Source organism: Dromaius novaehollandiae, chromosome 1 (assembly GCF_036370855.1).
Source record: "Dromaius novaehollandiae isolate bDroNov1 chromosome 1, bDroNov1.hap1, whole genome shotgun sequence".
NCBI lineage: Eukaryota > Metazoa > Chordata > Aves > Casuariiformes > Dromaiidae > Dromaius > Dromaius novaehollandiae.
The window spans coordinates 204593257-204614207 of record NC_088098.1 but is presented as its reverse complement, the minus strand read 5'-3'; the positions used below and the strand labels follow the sequence as shown (position 1 = coordinate 204614207).

The 20951-nt window shown below is 38.8% G+C and overlaps 1 protein-coding gene across 1 annotated transcript in view; it reads left to right on the top strand.

Annotated features, from left to right (window-relative positions):
• Positions 1 to 20951, top strand: part of ARHGAP42 (Rho GTPase activating protein 42) — a 161009-nt gene that overhangs the window by 91687 nt on the left and 48371 nt on the right. Inside the window, exons 5-7 of the mRNA XM_026109167.2 lie at positions 9517 to 9618; positions 13726 to 13836; positions 19018 to 19122. Coding sequence (XP_025964952.1) covers positions 9517 to 9618; positions 13726 to 13836; positions 19018 to 19122 — 318 coding nt within the window. The remainder of the gene's footprint in view (positions 1 to 9516; positions 9619 to 13725; positions 13837 to 19017; positions 19123 to 20951) is intronic.

Below are 20951 nucleotides of genomic sequence, written 5' to 3'. Positions count from 1 at the left end.
TGGCTCCAGCCTCAGTTTCTAGTTCCTAAAAAAGCTGAACCCCTTATTCAGTATCTAGATACACTGAAGTATTTTCAATTAAATGAGAAAATTCTCTTAATCTCGTCAGGATACATTATCTCTTCTCCTCTGTTATGTCCTTTCTGCGTTTGTTCTTCTCTGATAAGGCTGAGGAAGGGGTTAGGGCATCACACCTCTGAGTGTGATCACACCTCTGAAGGTTAATTGGGCAAAGCAGGTCTCAAGGGTCTTCCTCTTAGGGGTAGTGCTCATAGAGCAAGCTGAGATGGATCAGGAAGAATCCAGGACAAATACAGAGAACAAAGGAAAGAGAAAGAGGAGGATTAAAGAGAAACATAGGAAGTGGACATCTCAGGGCATGGATTGCTTCAGAGAAGAGATTACTTCAGAGAAGTTTTCATGAAAGTACTGTTGAAGATGCATAGTGCCACAGCTGTCCCAAACTCTTAACATTTTAATCATGAGGCTTTTTTTTTTTTTTTTAACCTGGGTATCTATTAATCTGATTCTGTTACAAGCTATGTTGGGTTTTTTACAGCACTCGTGGGTAAGATGCTCTGCTGCTTGCTCCACTGCTTCCCGTTCTTTACTTATGTAATGTATTTGAGATAGTAGCATAAAAATATATCTATTACATTTGAGCATTACTCAAATCATGTTATGTCTCTGGGATGTTACTCCCCACCAGTGATGGAGGGTTTCTGTCTTTCTAAATAGAAAATCACTGTATTTGAAGACTTGGCTGTATCACCATAGATTTCCCTTGTCACTGCATGTTTCCATTTGTTCAGATGTTTGTTCTGTCTATGAAGCCGGTTCTGCAGGGATCTGTGAATAAGCAAACATACACTCTCCTACCATTTTAACAGTTTTGCTTTCAGCAAAGTGAATATAACATAATTCCACTCAATTGTGTAGCGGATGACAGTAGCTGGAAAGTAGGAAATCTGTAGGGTAACAAAAGACAAGCATCGTTACTTGTGTCTTGGTGTAGATATGGGAGTACCAAGAACTCCATCTTTCTACCAAATGAACCATTCTTATAATTTCTGGATATTTTAGGCTACCGTAGCCACTACAGAACGACTTGTCCCTATTGAACTTCCCCAGAAGAGGTCTTTTTGGCTGGTTGTTTTGATGAGAAGATTGTCCCTCCCTAAGAAGTAAACTGAGAACACTGCATTTTAACAACGCCACTAAGCAGGCATGACTTTTCACCCCAAAGCGATAGTTTGTGTTGCTTTATCAGTGTTGTAAGAAGGACTCTGAAAATAGATGCTTTTAAAACAAAACAAAATCGCTTCTGACTTTAACCCCAGACTGTTTCCTTTTTTTCTTCTGTAAACAGCAGAGTTTCCAGTTTTGTGTATGAATCTGGAAACTTTCTCATAACATGCCTCTAGTTCTTCCTCAGATAAGAGTTACGCTCACATTGTGCTGAAATAGCAAGTAGCATGGGAAAGTGAGCAATGCTAAATGTACTGCTAATGGTTTTGAGTCAAGAACGTTGGTAGGCATAGATGGGAGAGAGCCCAAAGACTGAAATTACTAATCAATAAGGAGATATTTTTGTCTTCTAGATTCAAAATAAAGCAGCAAGTCCTCCCCCTCTGCTCAGCCCTGGTGAGGCCACTTCTGGAGTGCTGTGTCCAGTGCTGGGCTCCCCAATACAAGAGAGACATGGAGCCACTGGAGCGAGTCTAGCAAAGGGCTACTAAGATGATGAAGGGACTGCAGCATATCTCCTATGAGGAAAGGCTGGGAGAGCTGGGTCTGTTCATCCTGACAAAAAGACTGAGGGGGGATCTTATCAATGAGTATAAGTTTCTGAAGGGAAGGTGTAGAGAGGATGGGGCCAGACTCTTTCAAGCGGCTTACAGCGACAGGACGAGAGGCAGCAGGCACAAACTGAAACACAGGAAGCTCCATCTGAACATGAGGAAAACCTCTTTCCTGTGAGGGCAACAGAGCACTGGAACAGGTTGCCCTGGAGTCTCCGTCCTTGGAGATATTCAGAAGCTGTCTGGACAGGGTGCTGGGCAACGTGCTCTAGGTGACCGTGCTTGAGCAGGGGGGTTGGAGTAGATGATCTCCAGAGGTCCCTTCGAAACTCAACCATTCTGTGATTCTGTGAAGTATGTGGTGTTATAAGTTAGTCTTTGAGAGTTACCTTATTTGAATAACTTTTATATTCTTTGCAACCTTTTTGTTTGTTCTTTAGTGCAAAAAGGAAAGAAAGTGGTTATTAATTACTTGCACATGAAATGGTCTCTTCATACAAGATTTAGATTCAGGAGATTATTAGTGTACCAGTGCATTCCTGAAGTATGCTTTATTTTTGAGGTAATCTAGCAGATTAAATGAGGCATGGAGAACCTGAAACTGCAGTGTACCTCCAAGGGGAGGGTTGGGATGCTGATGGGATGAACGGGGGTGAGGAAGGAGGCAATATCAGGTGTAGGGTGCCAGCAAGGCAGCTGCTCAGGGAATCAGGTGATGGCGACTCAAGGAGACAGAGGAAAGGACGAAGAGAAGTAGTGGTGGCAGGAAAGGGAGAGTGGTGAAAGACAGAGGGAGGTTGTTCACTACCATAATGTGGTTTTAAAAATGGACTTTTCTTTTTATAGTTGAAAAAACTCCACTGCTCTGGTAATTATAATGAAGGCAATCCTTACTGTAAAGTGCAAAGATAAGACCATGCTACAAGTGTTGTCATACCTATAGCAATTCTGTGCTATGCTTACACTCTGCTAAACATCTTTAACATTTCTGTGGACTTAATTTAGTAAATGTAGAACCAAGTCTGCCTTGTGTGTCCTTAGTATGAGAACTAGAGCGCCAAGAAAAACAAGTGTTTCCTTATTGTTAAATCGACACAGGATGATAGGTTTCTATGGCTATTGAAGGACCAATTTCTTCCACCTGTCTAAAAATAGGTGCAGCTGGTAGATTCTTCCCTATTTAGCCCAGGTGCTGATACAGAAGATTAGGCCAAAATTGGAGCTGTCTATTCCCCATGCTTAAGGCCTTTGGTATCATCTACTGTAAATTTTGCCTTCCTTCTGTCCACACAGTCCGTGTGTGGCACTGTTTCAATTGAAGATTCTTCTACAATGCACTAGACCTATACTATGGTGATATATTTGTGTTTTCCTATAAACCTTCTTTGCTTTTGATTGTCCCAGCTAGTCACTTTGTCATCTAAGCTGAACTGAGTTTGTTTTATATGTACTTAAAGCAGAAAAAAGGCAGGCAATATATATAAATTTTTAAACAGAGTGGGTTAATGTTAAATTTCAGGAAGCTCTATAAGCTTATGCTCAAACTAGGTAATGCGAGAGGAAAACACTACTACTTTCTAGCTATGTATTGAAGATCTCCTCTCAGGTTTCCACAGATTGTGTTGCCAGCTCCGTGACTTCAGCATTTTGAATATTCTAAGTCACACTGTTTATTTTTGCTGATTACCTTTTATGTTTGAAGATTAGCATGTCCCAAATCTGACTTGGTTCATTTCCTTGTAGCACAGGAGTGGTGATTTGGGGTTAGGCTGTTTCTTTTGTTGTAATTTATTTAGCTTATGTAGCTATATTGATTTCAACAAATGCTTGGATTCCTTAGGATCCAAACAGTTTATTCCACATAATTTTCTGATGAACAATACAGAGTTAATCAAGCTTCTTTCTGAATTCCTGAAGAGTTAACTTTTTTTTTTTTAGTTTAGAGGCACTAACTTTTATTAGGAACAGGAGGCCCTCTTGCCAATATGATAAAGCATTTTCAGCTTCAGAAAACAATCTTAAATCTGTTCAGGAGAGCAGTTAAAAAGTCAGTTTCTACCGTTCTATGGAACTGCTTCATATTATTTAAACAGTGATATGTTGACTAATATCCTAAGTAAGATATTCCACCAAAAAATCCCTCATATTTGGTAGACAGTAAAAACAATAAAACTGGATTACGTGTGTAGACTTACCAACCGTGCTGTTTGGGCAGTGATTTAACAGATTCCCAGACATGTAGTATCTACTCCTGGAATCTGCAAGTGCTGGATAAACTCAAGACAGCTCTGCAACTTAAGAACAGGGAGTCTAATGTATTCTGCTTTGCAACCTGCCAGTGTTGGCAGGTTTGCATGTCTTTTCACAGCAGTGCTGGGAACTTTTAATATTTTTTTCCATTTCAAGAGAGGATTTTTTGGAGAGAAACAAATGACATCCTACAAAAACAATGTTAAATGCTGCTATTTGTTCGTTTAAAAGTAACTCCTTTTTGACTTTAGAAACTTTAAAGCAAAACTTTAGATCTGTTAGAAATAGTGAAACTTTTTTTTTGGTTTCCACAGATAAATACATTCTGCCTGCACACATCTCATGTAATTAAACAGGAAAATATTAACAAAGAAAGAGTAAAAATACTTTATTTGGGGACAAATTTAGCCAATATATGCTAATAGATAAGTATAGCACCAAAAGTCATTGCAACTAGAAAGAAATGGAAAGGAAAGGGAAGGACACCAAAGGCTGTGCAGTGAGAAATAATGAGGACTGATTTATATACTAATTTTGAAATAATATGCTGGACATAGAAAGTAGTTGCAAATTTAATGAAAAATAAGATTTACTCAAATAAAAAAGATTGAATAAAAATCAATCTGATTTCATGCTGTGCCTACCAGAAAAGAGAAGTCCAGTTTCATAATAAAGTAACTCTTTCTCTTTTACCACCAAAAATGCAATTTGTGGTTAAAATTTGTGGGAATCATGCCAGTGATTAGTTGCACGCCGATTATCAGTTGCACAGCATGGAGTCAGAATCTTTCTGAACAGGAAAAAATTGACTGACTCACTTGAGTCACATTTTTAATAATTGCTGATCTTTTCACAGCCATAGATTTTTGTAAAGAGTGATAAGAGAACATCCCTTGATTCAAACTTTTAACCTCCAGTTCTGTAATTAGTGATAGCTCGAGCAAAATTTCTTTCCAGAGAGAAAACAGCATGTGACCTGACCCATCTGAGAAGAGACAAAAACTGTAGACAGACATTTAAGATGCTTAGAGTCTGCAGAATGTGATCTATGCAAAGTGTATTGGTAACTTACATATCAATATAAAATATGTCAAGGGTGATTATTTTATAATTTGTCTTTTTCTGTGTTTAGAACTTACTGCACCCTCTTAGTTAGGTCAAACATGGTTTTTATCTTTATATTCTAGTTGATATTTTGACAAAAAATGATTGATAGATTTCCAGGGCAAAGAGGAAGGATGAGAAGAGGATGTGCAGGAAGGATGTTGCACAAGGAAGGAAGGCAGCTGGAGGCTGAAGGGAGCAGGGGCCTTGTGGACCTCTTTCAGAGGTCAGCAGTAGCATCTTGCTAGTGCCCATGCACCCTGCATTAGGTGTTATAGCCAGTGCTGCCTGTTCAGCAGGAGCTTTCTTACTCAGCCACATCTCTTTTTTGGTCAGGGTTTGATTCACAGCACAGTCGAGAGGCAGAAGCACTGCTTGGTCCCATGAGTTTTGAGGGGCTTAGGGAGATGGTTTCAGATGGAAAGTCCCTTCACGAACCTCCTGGTTTGTTGAAAAGCAGGAGTCTTAGCTTCCCGGCCACAGATTGCAGGGACCAGGATTCAAATGATTCATGTGTGCAGCTGCTGTGTATGAAAGAATGTTTTGAGGATTAGAGAAGAAAAAGCTAAAACTACAATGAGATAAATCCCAGTGACTCCACTTAGGATGTGCCTCTATGCTATGAGTGAGTGCCTGAATTTGTGAAGTGAGAGTTTTCTTGGCATAAACTGAAGTGTTTCTTCTCTTCCAGAAAATGAATCACCTGCTTTTTTGTTAATTTTTATGAAGTAAACAGTTTTCAGAGGCTTCAGTAAACTCAAATATGTGCTTGTACTGGCATATCAGAGGAACTTTCAAGCAAAGGGCCTCACTTACCTGTCGGGGCCAGTATTTTTTTTATAATGTTCCCAGAAGTATGTCTGAGAGCGATTTGTACAGTGCCAGAAACACTGTCCTGCTGGCACTGCAGTCTTATTCCCTGAAGTATCACAGAGTAAAGACAGTAATGCAGTCAAAACTGCTGAGCAATATTCTCAGCCTGCTTTCGTTTATTCTCCTTACTTTTTCCACTTGCAGTTTGTCTTAGAAGTGAAAAATTTTGGTGTGATACAAATCTGAAAGTAAGAAGCTAGTAGGAAGTGCTCTCCCTGGAAACCCTGCAGTTGGGCTAGAAGTTGCCTTGGCATCAAGGAAGCTCCAAGTCATTAGTTTCCTCTGTAACAGCTGGCATGCAAATGATAACTTTCGATGTTGAGCGTACCGTTGCTGCAGCAGAGCTGGCAGATCGCTTGCATGTGTTCTCTGGGGGGCGAGCAGCGATGTTGGCAGAAGACCAAGAGTCTGCAAATTCTGCGTGTCCTCCCTGGCAGGGCCACGGAGACCTGCTTGAAGTTTCTTGTGAGGTACAAGATGCCCCACAACCCGTTAGTATACCTGAAGCTTTTTTTGTCTTGGTCTTGGGGGAGTTACATCTGTTTAGATGAGATCATCTACTTTCTGTGTTTTCATTCTTACGTGTAAGTAATATAGATAATGGGATGTGTAATTCATAGCTTTGCTGTAGCTTTTAGCACAAAACATACACAGCAGATCTGGCATATTGGGAATCGCGTTCAATGTTTAAATGGACTCTGTTCTTGGTGTTGATACGCTGTATGATAGTGGGGGAGCTACCTCAGACTGCCAAGTCCATTTTCACGCCTTTTTATTTTGTTCTCACCAAGCAATTTAGACTTCAGGCCCTGCGTCCCAGCTCTTATTAGCTAGGATTATGCTCTGATGTTAATGGGAGCTCAAGTACTCGACCAGACTGATCACCCATTCCCGGCATGTTGGCACGCAGTCCGACTCGATTCCGGGGTGAGACGCCAGGCAAGAGCAATGCCGGCCTCTCCAGTCTGATAACCCTAGGCTGATACCTCTAGGGATGTCCTTGGCACTGACCTGGCTTGGGCTGGCTGATTCCCAGTCTTCCTCAAATAACAGGAGCTCTGTCAGCAACTCCATATCTCCTTCCTTATCTCAGACTCTTCTGCCTTTGCTGTCCTGCAGCAGAACAAGATCAGTGTAGTGGCCAGTGCAGTAGGCACGAGCACTGGAGAGGTCTGTCGGGAGTGCTGCATCCTGGCAAGACAGAGTTTGTCGGTGCCGAAACACACTGAGGCTGCAATGCAGGCAAGCCTCTGAAGCACCAAAGGCAAACACTAGATCAAGCCCAGGCGTACAGCAAATGTCATCCGCATCCAACTTGACTGTCAAGGGCAGCGTCAAGTTACCTGCTGCGAAGTAAGATCGGCATCCAAACAGGGTGTCTGCCACTGAACTCTGATGGCTTGTGACCAGGAGCTTCAACGTCCTGGTTAGGCAGATTGCTCTGCCACCTTTCAGTGACGTGGCAAAAGATATCAGCACGTCATTCTCTTTTGCATTTTTCATTGCACCCGTGACACAGTGATTTGCTCAACATGGTGACATTGCCGCCTGTGGCACTTTGATCTTGAAGTAACCCCGTTCACTTGGGGGTTTTTTTGGTCTAGCTCCTTAACACCATTGTCTTAGAAGACATTGCAGTATGAAACTACCTGCACTTTTTAATGAAAAATTGGTGCTTGTGATGTATGATCAAATGAACTGGATTTCTGTTTGTGATTGAAGATGTTATTAGATACTCAGGTTCCTATTCTGTGATCATAAGGGCCTGGAATTGGAGTATTCCTCAGAAGCAAACTGTGACTGTGGCTGCAGAATCAACCTGCAATTTTGGTTCCACAAAAGCTGATTTCTTGGCTAATTGATCATTTGTGAGTCTTGCCTTCTGTCTTCTCTCTTTCTTTTCAGAATGCTTTTGAGAGGTCTTGGAAGATATTTCTTATTTTGAAAGAATGCAAGTTTTTTGGGTTTTTTTTCCTTTTTCTTTTTTCCTCATACCTGGATGGCTGCAATTAAATACAGAATGGCATTGGAAATTGTACTGTATTTATCATTTTATCATTTATCATTTTTCATGATAAATATGTTGCTTGAATTTTCTGCAGGATAGAAAGCGTGCAGTCTGTTTCATAAGCTAGTATAAGTACCATTTTGAACTTAAGTCACTGGAGCTAATCAGTAGATGGTTTACTGTTACAGCTGGTTGATAACTCTCTATTCATGGTATTAAATTCTTCCTTCCATTTCTTATTCCTCTGACTGCCCTGAGTTTCCCATAATATGACAAAAATGAATAGGATGATGCTAGACTGCAGGCCAGTTATTTGTTTAGTGCATAATAATTTGGAAGGAGAAAGAGATCAGAGGAGGGATCACTACAGTCCTGGTTATAACCTGATGTTGCTGCATTATATCCAGTATTTAGTTTTCCACCATTAATTGCTTTTGCACATGTGTGAGTAGGACTGGTCATGTTGGCCTTTCTTTGTTTTCTCAAAATGTTCAGCTTGTTAGTCATTAGAAAGAATCATTAGGACTTGCTTAAGACTGCAAAAGCCACTGGCAGCTGGGTGTTCTCAAATAGAGGATATATAATTTTAGGATTAAAAATAGTAATTATTAGTAGCAGTACTCTTAGGAGATATTCACCTACATCCCTTCTCCTTCCTCCTGAAATTTGACATTTCTGGAAAGACAGAAGAGCTTCTGAGAAAGCTGTCTTTTTCTTAAACTGCCATGAATATCAGATTTAAATATTTTAAAAGTATGTTGTAAATTAGAAGATTACAGGAAGTAAGGTGTTTCTTAATTTACTCATAGCAGTAGTTTCCTTTTGTATTACCATGTGTCAGAGTAGTCTCGTGGTGAAAACGTGAAGCTTGTCTGCATATGATGAAAAACTCAAGAGGAGTGAGAAGAAAAATGGTGGGATAACTCTTTTAAATGAGACAAGCTTAAATATTCAGGCATATAAAGCATTACTGGAAACAGACTTTTGGACCAACATCCCTTTGCGTCTGTGTATGTGCTTTTCCATTGTCGTCTTCATATTTTAAGAGCATGGGTGGAAAATAAGTGTATGTTAGACTTAAATACAAAGGATAGGCCTATATCATCATCAGATTTTTTTATGCTCAGCTACGTCTCCTGTAATATTTTTTTCAGCAAAGACAATATGAGACAGGTACGTTTATGAAACATGGAGAATATTATTTTACATTAAATGTCTGCTTATCACCGACATAAAACATTATGTATACTTAATATGGGAAGGTCTGTGAATTGGTTGTATAGGTTTATTACTTATGGCAAAACTCCTGCTTAATACTGCATTGATATATGAATCTGCCTCCTAGTGTCTTCAGGCCTTAAATCAATGTAACCAACAAAAATCACTTTATAGCTGATCATACTTTGGCACATATTGTATCCTTTATAGTAGCTGTGATACTTAATCAAATGCTTTATCTGGCAATGTTTTGTTTTTCAGGATGGGAAGAAGAAGTTTGACAAGGAGAGTGAGAAATATTATTCCATCCTAGAGAAGCACTTAAATTTATCAGCAAAGAAAAAAGAATCTCATTTGCAAGATGTAAGCACTTAACATACTACTGTTACCCAGTTTCAAATTTGCATAGAGATGGTGATAACAAACTAGTTCTCTTCAAGACTTGCTGTATTTTACTTATATGAAATTGTGGCTATTTCTTCTAGCTGCTAATGTTGTGAATATAAACTCTTGAGTGAGACTAATGCAGTCCTAATAAGAATGAAGTATTTTAACAAGGCAATATTTTACATTTTTAACTTGCTCTGTATATTTTAAATGGCTATTTGTCTTTTTTCTTTTCTTTTTTTTTGTCTTTGAGGAAAATTAGAGTAAAACCAGAAATTTGATGTTAATGACACTTTGTTTTTTTACCAAAATCGTTAAATACCATTTCGAGAGGATTACTGGTGTCACGGTGACTCTTAAATCCTGGGGATTATTTTGCTGATGAAGTTTTCACAGATGTAGCCACCCCTTGGTCACAAATTATAGGATATTTTTCATGTTTACCAATAATACTATGCTTAGATATAAATGAGGTTTAGAGATTTAGCATTTCTAATAATATTTATACTCCTAAATTTCCATAGCTATCTATGTAATAAATCAGCTTAGATAAGACATCCATTATATAGGAGTGATTAATTGTTCCACTCATATGCAAAATTTCATAAGTACAGTTTTTGTTTTTCATACATACACTGTCTATTGATGAAGAAACTGTTCCGTTAGAGGCTAAACAGCAGCTGAAAAGAAAACTATTATTATCTTTTTTCACAATGTGGTAAAATAAACTTAAACACTGATTTATTCTGGAATATAAATAAAATATTTTACTCTTGAGACAGGAGAATAATTGCAGTCTAAAAACAGCAACTGAAGTGAAATGTAACAACTGTGACTGTAATAAACTGTGGTAGAATAACAATGGATTTGGCTCAAGTGTATAAACTAATGGAAAATCAGAGAAAATTTTTCCACTGTGTCCTTAAATGACATCCCTGGATCTAAAATCTTGTAACTGAGGCTTGTAACTTCTTTCTTTCTGTAACTGAGGCTTGTAACTTCTTGTAACATATAGGCCATGCCATGTGTTGTCTGTTCTCCCCAGTTTTATGCAGATACAGCTTTGCAGAAGCAGTAACATACACCAGCCTTAACTGGGAGAATATACAATAGTAAGTCGGGACCAAAAATGTTTACTGGAGAGACTTTTGGGCTGTGTCACCAATCCCTGGCCCCAAAGCCAAATGGTACCTGTTGATGCAAGTCCGCATTGCTTGGGGCTAGCCCCGTTTATAGCGGATTTATTTAGTCCAGGCGGACTTAGGGGGAGCAGCCCACGGTGGAGCCAGGGAGCGAGTGCCGAAGGGAGCAGAGCAGGCAGCTGAGGCTTAGTGCTCAGTTCAGGGGACGGCTGGTGCTTGCCTCAAGCCTCTGCATGTAGTGGGATGGTACTCCTACTGGAAATACCATTTTTTTTGGCTGCTACTATCACCCTGAAAAATACTTCTTTTTCAACCCCTCTTTGTTTTGTTTCCTGAGGTTTCTCGGTACCTCGTCACGTTACGTGGGTTGAAGAGTTACTGGAGTGAGTAGTTCTCATACCGTCTTTTTTAGGCTGCTTTATAGATCTCACTTGGGTGTGATTCAGAGTACCTTAATTAAGCAGCTACAGTTTGACAGGCCGAGCATATCATATGTAGGGTGGCTTGCATGTGTTTGTCTTATTGAAATATGCTGGATATTGTAAGAGCCTCCAAGGCTACTGACAGTTCATGTAGATTGATCCAACTTTTCTCCCGTAGCATCAAAAAGCTACATAAAAGCTACAGTCTTCTGGCTACCTATGGAAATCCACAAGGAAGCAGAAAATGGTCAGAATTAAGTGGCATGAAAAAGTTAATAAACTCTTGATTCTATTTCTGTGAAATTGTTCCAAAATGAGACATGTATGTAGAGACAAAGATTTCACTCTCCAAGGTTGTGTGAAGATGTGATATACATTTTAGTGGTATCCTGGGTCAATTGAAATATCCCTCACTATAATTAGGTATCACACAAATAGAAACTCAAAATCCTATCCATCAGGTCTTTTGTTTTTTTACATTCAGTTCAATGTCATAAAAATGTGTGAAAATCCCTTCAGCTTTTGAAACTTTAAAATCACTTCCAGAGCGGTTCTTAAAATCTGAATCCTCAGTGTTCACACAAATTCATCAGCTTCTACAGAAGATATATTTTGGAAACTATGATTTAATCCCTGTGCCCTAGTGGTGATTATGGCCTTAATTTAGGAACCCATCCATATTTGAGACGGTACTTAGTTATCATAAGTACCATTGTAATTACACTTAACAGCTTAAATGCTGTTCAGAATAGAGATGGATTTAATTATGTATTTGAATACTTCCCTGAATGAAAACCTGAAAGAGCTCGTTTCTAAAACCAGATTATACTGTTTATTTACAATTAAATGTGAGAACTGAGATCTGCCTCAAGTGCTTATTGACTGCAGTTCTGTGATGGAGCATTTGCCGGGCCATGTCCCAGAGTGGTAGCACCTGGTTCTGTTCAGCGATATTGCATTCCCTAGGTAGCATATTTTTTTGTGAAATAAAACTATTAACAGACAACATGAAAGGAAACAGTAGCTGAACACACTGTATGAATGGCACATGGCAGGGTTAATTTTGTGGTAAAACACTCCGTTCTTGGAATTTTGAGTGTTCAGTCTCTGTTCCATAATATTAGTTTTTGTACTTAATTTCCTGATTTGCTTTTTATAGGCATGGGAAGGAAATGGTGCTGCTAAATCATTTGAAACATGCTGTTGAAGCCATGTTTTCAAGTGCTATTGCATCACTGTGGATGTGGGTCAATACTGTTAAGAGTCTATCTTGCCTAAATCATGATAATAGCATGTCCTTAAAGAAGCAGTGTTAATTATATGTGGTGCCATTGAAGACAGAGTCCTGTCTGAAGGAAAACACTGGTTTTTCATGTTTGTAGTGTTAAAAGTACTAAACTCTTTTATGATGAGTTTGCTGTTTTAATGTTTGCTGTCAAGGGGAGACAACATCTAGCTTTTCCATTTTTCCCACATTTGTTGTTTTTAATGTCAGAATTAAACTGGGGAATATACAAAAGTGCAGTGCTATATTTTGACTGGCATAAGTCAAAAATAGCTGAAGTGGTTTTACTCATGCTGTCCAAACTTGATAATGTTTCTTGTTGACCAAAAACTGACAAATTCAGCCCAAAAGGGTTTTGCTTGAGGAAGTGATTTGTTACTGTAAAGGCGGTCATCAAAGGGAAACTAAATCTCTACTCTAGTATTATCCACACATTACACTGCCTGTTTCTTATGTCCCTTTCTCGTGGCTTGTTTTAACTGAGGTTGAGAACCTATTACTCTTCATCAGCTGAGAGAATTAATTCTTTAGCTCTCCTGGCAGAAGCCTTTGTTTTGGCACTGGATCTTCACGGTGGATCGTATTATTCAGTCATTTCTGACAAATATTGCCTTGTACTTCTGGCATTTTGAAAATGTAAAAATGAAAAAAATGATTTATGAGGGTAAAGGCTTGAATATCTTTATATTCCCAGAGAATGTGACCGATGCTATGAAGTAATAGGCTGCAAGATTTCTTTGTTAAAGACAGTGTATTTAAGAAAGGAAACAAAACTCTTGAGAAGGTATTTGAAGCTGAGAAATATATATGTTTTTGGTGCATGTGGTATTCAAACATTTCAATAGAAATATTAATCATTTTGTCTCTCCTTAATTCCTGTCCTACTCTTCCATTTCTTATCCTAAGGTTTCCACATGCCTGGAGCAGAGTTCTCCATGCCACCTTTCTGTGTTTCCTTCCAGCCTCTCTTAAAAACTTTAATGTATTAAGTGCAAAAACAAAGAGGAAACCAAACAGGAGTGGGAAAGAAGCATTGGGTTTAAAGTGTGTAGCATTAGCTTCTTAAACTCACATTTAGCTATTTTAAGTAGGTATTCTAATTTCCAGAAAAACTGAGCCTCATAAAGCTTGTGAAGTAGATCTTATGGAAGATCTGTTTGGTAATGACAAAATCCCGTGTTAAAGCAGTTGTGAAAGTAAGATAATGTTGTCTATATTTCATTTTGCTTTTTAGGCAGATACACAGATTGACAGAGAACATCAAAACTTTTATGAAGCATCGTTAGAATATGTTTTTAAAATTCAAGAAGTACAGGAGAAAAAGAAATTTGAATTTGTTGAACCCGTAAGTTTTATATTTTATTTTCTTTAACAAATTTAGAGTGCCTGCATTTAAAGTTGAAAGTTTAATTTAAAATTAAACAGTATTAGACAGTATTTTTGCTGTCCTTTTAATTGTGATTACAGGTCATTTGTATATAGACGGACATGAAATCTTGTCTTTGGCATCTTCTGTGTTTATTAAAGGTTTATATAAGAGTATCATATCTACTGTGAAGTGAAATGTTGGATTACTTGGAGTGTGCATAACATTTTAATTGGATTACATGTAATGTTGTGTCTGTGCAACAAATAATGGCTATTTCCTAATACTGTGGCTGAAATTTTGAGACAGTTTTTTTAATTTAATATTCTGTGTATGTAGCATACCTGTCACATGCATTTTTTCCAAATTATATGTGAAATAATGTGCCAAATCAGTTCTTCTGTAGGGTAGGTAAGTTAATTTTTTTGGTGGAGTCATTTGTCCTAAGTTAACTGTGCAAAAAAAAGAAAAAAAGAAAAGAAAAGAAAACATATCCTGTGACAGGAAAAAGAGGAAGCTAAAGTTATGGTTATAAAGTTATAAAGTTATGTTCCAAAGTCCATATTCAGGTCTGAGATTTGGCACCTGGACTGCAGTTTTTTTCCACTCTATCTGCTGGAGCAGTCAGGACCTGAGGCAGCTTCAGTATGATGTGCTAGCATATCTCTATGACATGTTAATAGAATTGATGCTGTTCATATTGTGCAGGACTAGCTTGCCACTTGCCTTATTAAATGGGTAGCTGTAGCCCTTGACAGCGAACGTCCCATGTCACCTGTCCCTTCCAGCTGAGCAGAGCATCACTTGTGAAGGGGGAACACGCAAGCACAACTTCCTTTTCTCTCTCCAAACCCTCTTTCAGCTTCCTTGTAACTAACTGCATCAGCATCCTTGACTGTGAAACAGGTTGAATTACATCTCTAACAGCCAATGTCACCAAAAAGAGCTTCTCAGATGCCTTTTTTTCATGAGAGGAAAATACATGGTATAACGAATGTTTGACATTGATGCAAACTAATGAACCTGGATTCAGCAAGGAGTACTTACAGAAATCCTATCTTTATGGCATACAGCTGCCAAATCTTAGAGACTAAAACTTTGCTTGGATTCCTAAATAAGAACATTTTTCTACCTGTCATGGATTAATCCAGAGTGTCTCTCTCTGTCTACTTCTGCAAAACTCTCACATCCTGGAAAAATCTAGTAATCTTGACCTAGCTCTGACCCTGGCATAGGAGACCTCATCCTCCTTTAAAGTAATAGAAACTTGCTGTATTGAGGAGACTTTGTATATCAGGAAGTACTATTTTACAGTTGCATATAGTTAAAATAGGGCATCTTTCATTCCATGTGCTAGACAGAAAAAAAATTAATTCTATATATCTTAGCTGAAAATACTGAGCTTTATCCTTTTGACCAGGAGAACTGTACATAATGCACAGTAGAGGGAAGATGACAAAGACTATTTGTCTCTCTTTTTTTTGGAGGGGGAGGGGAGCCAAGGTCAATGCCTTGATTAGCTTAGATGACGTCCCATACAGCTGCCCCCAGGCTCTGTGAGCCAGTACAACAGCAGCTACGAGTTACCAGAATGAAATGTTATTTAGCAGTGCATCAGTGCTGCTGCAAAGCAAGCAAGGGAAGTTGTTGGTAAACTCAGTGCTGTGGACCTGGGGTATGTTGTCACCAGCTTTACAGTTCTAGTACAGTTCTATAACATCAGTTATAAAAATTTTGCACGTTCAAAATTTGTAAATTTTTATTTCTTGTATGTTGCATACAACATGTTGGAATTGAAACACTTACTAAAAACACAAAATTTAAAGTATGCTAAGTAGATTATAACACATATCAGCAATAAAGTGAGATAAAGAAAGAAACGGATCTTCAAAACAGACTTTCTAAAAATGCATAGTTTATGCAAGCAGTCTGTGAAGTATGAGCATGTGCTTCTAGATGCAAGTAGATAAGGACAAAGACTAACCTTTTAAATATCAAAAGAATTACCCTGTTACTCATTTTCCTCTGTGTGCTCAACAGATGATCAGATGCTAGAAAATACCTGTTGGACCGTATATTAAGCCATTCCTCTTCACAAGCTGTGCTAGTTGTGGGGCTTCCTAGTAGTTGTGCTGCTTCTGGCTCTGAGTTGTCAGCTCAGTGTCACTCTGTATAATTTTGAGTCTGACAGGTTAGTAACAGACTTGTACTTTGTTAAACTCTCCTTCGAAGAGCAACTCTGTTCGTGCAGTGGCAGAGGACATTGTGATGCCCAAGTGGAAGAAGGAAAATTTCGTGTCATGAAAGCAGAACTCAAAAAGGAGTTAACCTGCTACACTGCCGTTCCTTCCAAGATTTTTGATTGTCTACGCCAAAAGATATGGGTGGTCTGGGACAGAGTGGAAAAAATTGCCAGGCGTGTTACACCTAGGGGAGCAGAAGCTGCCAGAATGGAGAACGTCCCTCTCCTCCAGGGAGAAGAAGAAATTTTGAGGGACGAAATGGTTCCTACTCTGAACAGGGGAATCTGGTGTTCAGAGGAGACTTCTGCAGCTGGCCCTCCTTCCCTGGGTTTCTCTGCTGTGCTGTGCCTCTTGCCTCAAGAAGGTACTAATGTATATTAAAATATGAGTAATTGGCAACTGCCTATTTGTGGTCCTCCTAGATTTTAATATTTTTCAAGGAAAAAAAATATACTAAAATTTTTCATTCAGATTACAAGTTTGAACCTGCTCTCAAGCACAAATTAATTTTACAATTTACCCTGCAGCAGGCTAAAAACAAAACAAAGTAGGTGAAAATAATCTCTGCTCCTAGTTTTGCCATTTTGGGCCCAGAGAAACTAGTCAAAACCAATGCGATTTTCTGGAGATGTACACTTTTTCAGAGTAAAACACTTCCTAGGGCTCCGCTCTGTCGCTCAGTCATGCCAGGATCCCCACTGGCCTGCAGGGATCAGGGCCCAGAGTTCAGAAACAGTAAACGATCTGAAGTGAGAGGAATGGTCCGTTAACTGTCACAAAAGCCTAGAAGTGTTTATTTAAAGAGGAAAAAAAATCGGAGTGTAATTGCATGTAGTCCCATGAGACTTCACTTTTTTGTCTAAAGAAACTGTGGATAATAAAACTCAAACTCAATTTCCCGTTTCTTGGATTTCCTACGTTATTAGCCACATTCACTTTAATCTGATGGATAAGTACCTTCTGGTGCTATCTACTTATAAATAAAATGAAACCAGGGAGACAGGGACTTTTGGCTGATGCACTGCAGGCCAGAGGTTAAATTCCTCTCCTATCCGAAACCTAAGTACAGTCGTCTTCCTGTGAGAATGAAATGACCAAGCAGTTCTTGAGGTCACAAGCTCGGCATAAAAATAAATAAAGTCCCACGAAGGAGCTGGATTTTGTTTCAGGTTCTGGTTTGAAATCCTTGCAGCTCTTGCAGCGTGCAGGCAGTGAGTAGCATTGCATTACTGAGTTCAAACCTTGCTTTTTATTGATCTGTCCAATTAGGTATTCAAAGAGGGGTAACTATAAGGGACATGTAACACTTAAAAAATCAATGGTATCAACACATCAGGGATTATATGTAATGTTTGGTGAGCCAAGGCACCTCTTCACATGTGAAAACCACCTTGAAACACATTCTGAAAATCTTTTTTGATTAAAAGAATATCTGGCTATATTTTTTTTTCCTGTTATTTAAAATAACTGACTCTAGCATCGGTGCTGCTTGTAACATCAGCAACGACACAACCCCACTAACAGCATAAGCATAGGGCAAAAGTACCCGACTTTCAGATCTCCGTGCAGTGCTACGACAGTGCTGCCACCCCTCCCAAGGGGAGAGAAGAGGTTATGAGAAAGCCTTACAGCGCAGGCCCTTTGGGTGCAGGCTGTTTTCTGGTCTCCTTTTCTTCCACCACTAGTGATATGTTCATAGGAGCAAATAACATCCTTAGTATCAGTTTCTTTAACACAGAGCATCAGTAACCTGGACTAGGACTGGCATAAAATAAGCACATTTTTACTTTTCTTCTATTCTTGTTTTTCTGTGTGCTTAGAGAGTATTTGACCAAGAGAATTTCAAAGCCAGACCTCTGCAATGCACAGCTGCCAGAAGACCAGGACAGCAGTTTAATTCAAATGCATGCAGAATTTTTGTCTTTTTTTCTTTTTGCCGCATGTTTTGTGCTCTCAGATAACTTCAGCTTTGCTGCCATCTAGTGCCCAGTGTTTTCCCCGCAATAGTTCTCGGTGTTCTACATTCTCAGTAAAAACTGTTTGTGTGACAGAAACTGGTTTTCTTTCAATAGTCAAGCTGAAGTTTAACCAATTTGTAGTATGTTCTTCAGAAATGACTTCTAAGTGGATCTTTAAAGATCAGGCATAAACTGACATGCTGAATCTTTCCCCCACTATTTCTTTTGCTGCAATTTTGGGTGTGCTCTGACAGTCTGCTTTGGCTGCAGTTTTGCTGAGCGCTCATATTACTACCACAATTCTTCTTTCACTGAATAAGAGGGGTTTAGCAGTAGGCTCTTATTATGGTTTAAGCGAACCCACCTGCTTTTGACTGAAGCAAGCTGGAGTGATGACAGGAGTAGGGGCGCTGCTGTATCTGAAGGTGCTGCGGTAGCTGGGGGTGGTGCTACTTAGACTAGATGATTAATTTTTCAATGGATATAATACAGTAAGATAAATCAGGCCTGTTTCTCTGCTTTTGTTATTCTGTGTCCCAATGAATATATCCTTCTTTTTATCTTTGCTTGGCTGTATTTAAGCTAAACTACATATACAAAGGGAAACACTCCACAATAAAAATTAAATGCTTGTTACTTAATAGCATGTGATGCAACTTACTGCAGTGTCTAGATGAACATTGCTTTATTTTATAACAGATTAAGTTAAATGGCATTTTAAAACTAATAGGTGGTAGGAATGTTTTGCTGCCGAAAACAAATTAAAAAATCAACTGTCCTTAGTTTTTTGCTTTCTAGTATTTACCTGAATAAAAATGTTTATCAGTCATTTAAGAACTATTTTTTCACTAGCATAGGCAATATTCCTTATTTCTAAGTTAGTGTGTGTGTTTTACTTGTAGTATTTAACTTTAAGAGCACTTGTTAATATGTAATGCTTCTTCTATTTACCTTTTCAGCTTTTGGCCTTTCTTCAAGGATTATTTACATTTTACCATGAAGGATATGAACTGGCTCAGGAGTTTGCACCATACAAGCAGCAGCTGCAGTTCAATTTACAGAATGTAAGGCTGATTTGTATTTATGCCATTTTGTTTGCTAATTTGATTTCAGGATATTAAAGCAAACTCATAGCATTTTATTGGATCTGTAAATCTTGCAGTGTTTCAGTAATCTGAAATCAAATTAATATGTAAATAAGTACAAAATATTTTGGTAAGCATAATGTGATGAAGATTCCAGTCAGTAAAGAACTCCAGAAAATCAGTCTTTGCTTCAAAGATTTTGTGACCAAGACCCAGGAAATGGGGCCAGCAGCTAAGTTTCCATTAAAAAGCACAGTTGTCCAGATTGGTTTAAGCATGTATTATGTTAAGTGCTTTCTTGAGAGTGGGATCTATTTTCTGGAGTAAGTGGATGTCCCCAAAATGTTCCAGCTGGTAAAGAATGGTGCAGTTTGTTTCTTTAAAATCACAGGTTGCCATGAACAACTTGTTCTGCTGTCCACTGGCTTCCCGCTGGATATGAAGCATCCTTTGGAAGCCCTTCCCTGACTGTACTCTGGATTTAGTCTGTCTGCGTAAGAGAACTGGTGGGGCCTTCCTCCATGGGAAGCAGCTCTCACGAGCATCAAGTTCCACTGGAAAAAAGGTTTTCTTACATGTATAGAGAATACTCTCAACTGAACAGATGGATCTCTTGCTGTAGCTTGGTCTAAATTTGGGGCTAAGGGCCATACAAGATGAGATTGTGACCAAAGATTCCATGGCTTTCAGAAATAGCACTTTAAAAATGCATTTAATCAACATATTTTTCCACCCATCATAACTGATGTATACAAAGAATATTTCCCTGTGAGGAAATCAGTAGAGAGAATTAATATTATTTTATTTTAAAGTTTTTATGGTAGACTCAGATGTTACAATTCCAAGGACATATGATCCGTTGTCATTTGCTTTTAAGGGGAAAAGTAGAATTAAACATGTTAATATTGGGCCAACCTTACATTTTTTCATGCCAACTATCTTCAAAATAAAGAACAAATGAAAAAAAGAGTGATTGAAATTTATCAGTTTACTCAGGCTGTTGTATTTTTGGAATGAATCCTTTTTTTTTTTGCTTCAGAGAAGAAAAGATACACACCTAACAAACTGTTGTAGCTCCGCTAACGTTGAAGAAGCAACAACACTGTAGAACAGCTGACGTCAGCCTTTGTGGATAGTGCCTTGGCCGCTAGACTTAGGTGACATGAATATGTCTGCGAGCATAAGCACACCTTACTATCTCCGGAGCAAGTGTTACTCCCTGTGGGTTGCGGGAAGATGTAGCAATAACACTCTCCCTCTAGCGTCTCGTTCTTACAGAGGCGTGTGGTTGCTCAGGCTTGGAAGATGGCATTGCCTGGCATGGTTAATGTAGGCCTGTATTCCTAGTAGTACTGCACTCTTCCAGGTTTTGTCCTCCTTTGCCCTTTCCTTTAGACTATTTATATGCCTGTTTTCCATACATAGATATGGATCCCTTTTAAAACAGTGCTTGGGGAAAAAAGGCTGAAGTTCGTAGATGATTAACCCTCTCCATATCCTGCTTTGTCCATAGAGCACATCAGTCACTTGCCCTTTCAAATTATGTATTTGTTATGTTTTCATTTGCTGCTGAGACTGTTTTAGCTAACGGCACAAGGGGTCAGTGTTGTTGCATAGCACAGGTTCACTGGAAGGGTGAACAAATGTGCTTCAGTCCAGTGATTTATTTACTTTAATGTGGTGAGTTCTGATAGGAGCGTGACAGATAGGAGCACGACAGGTAGGAGCACAGACCTGGAAGTGTAAGGCAGGATGCGTTAATACCCTCTATGCATAGATGCTGTGAGAAACAGAATTATTAAAGTATT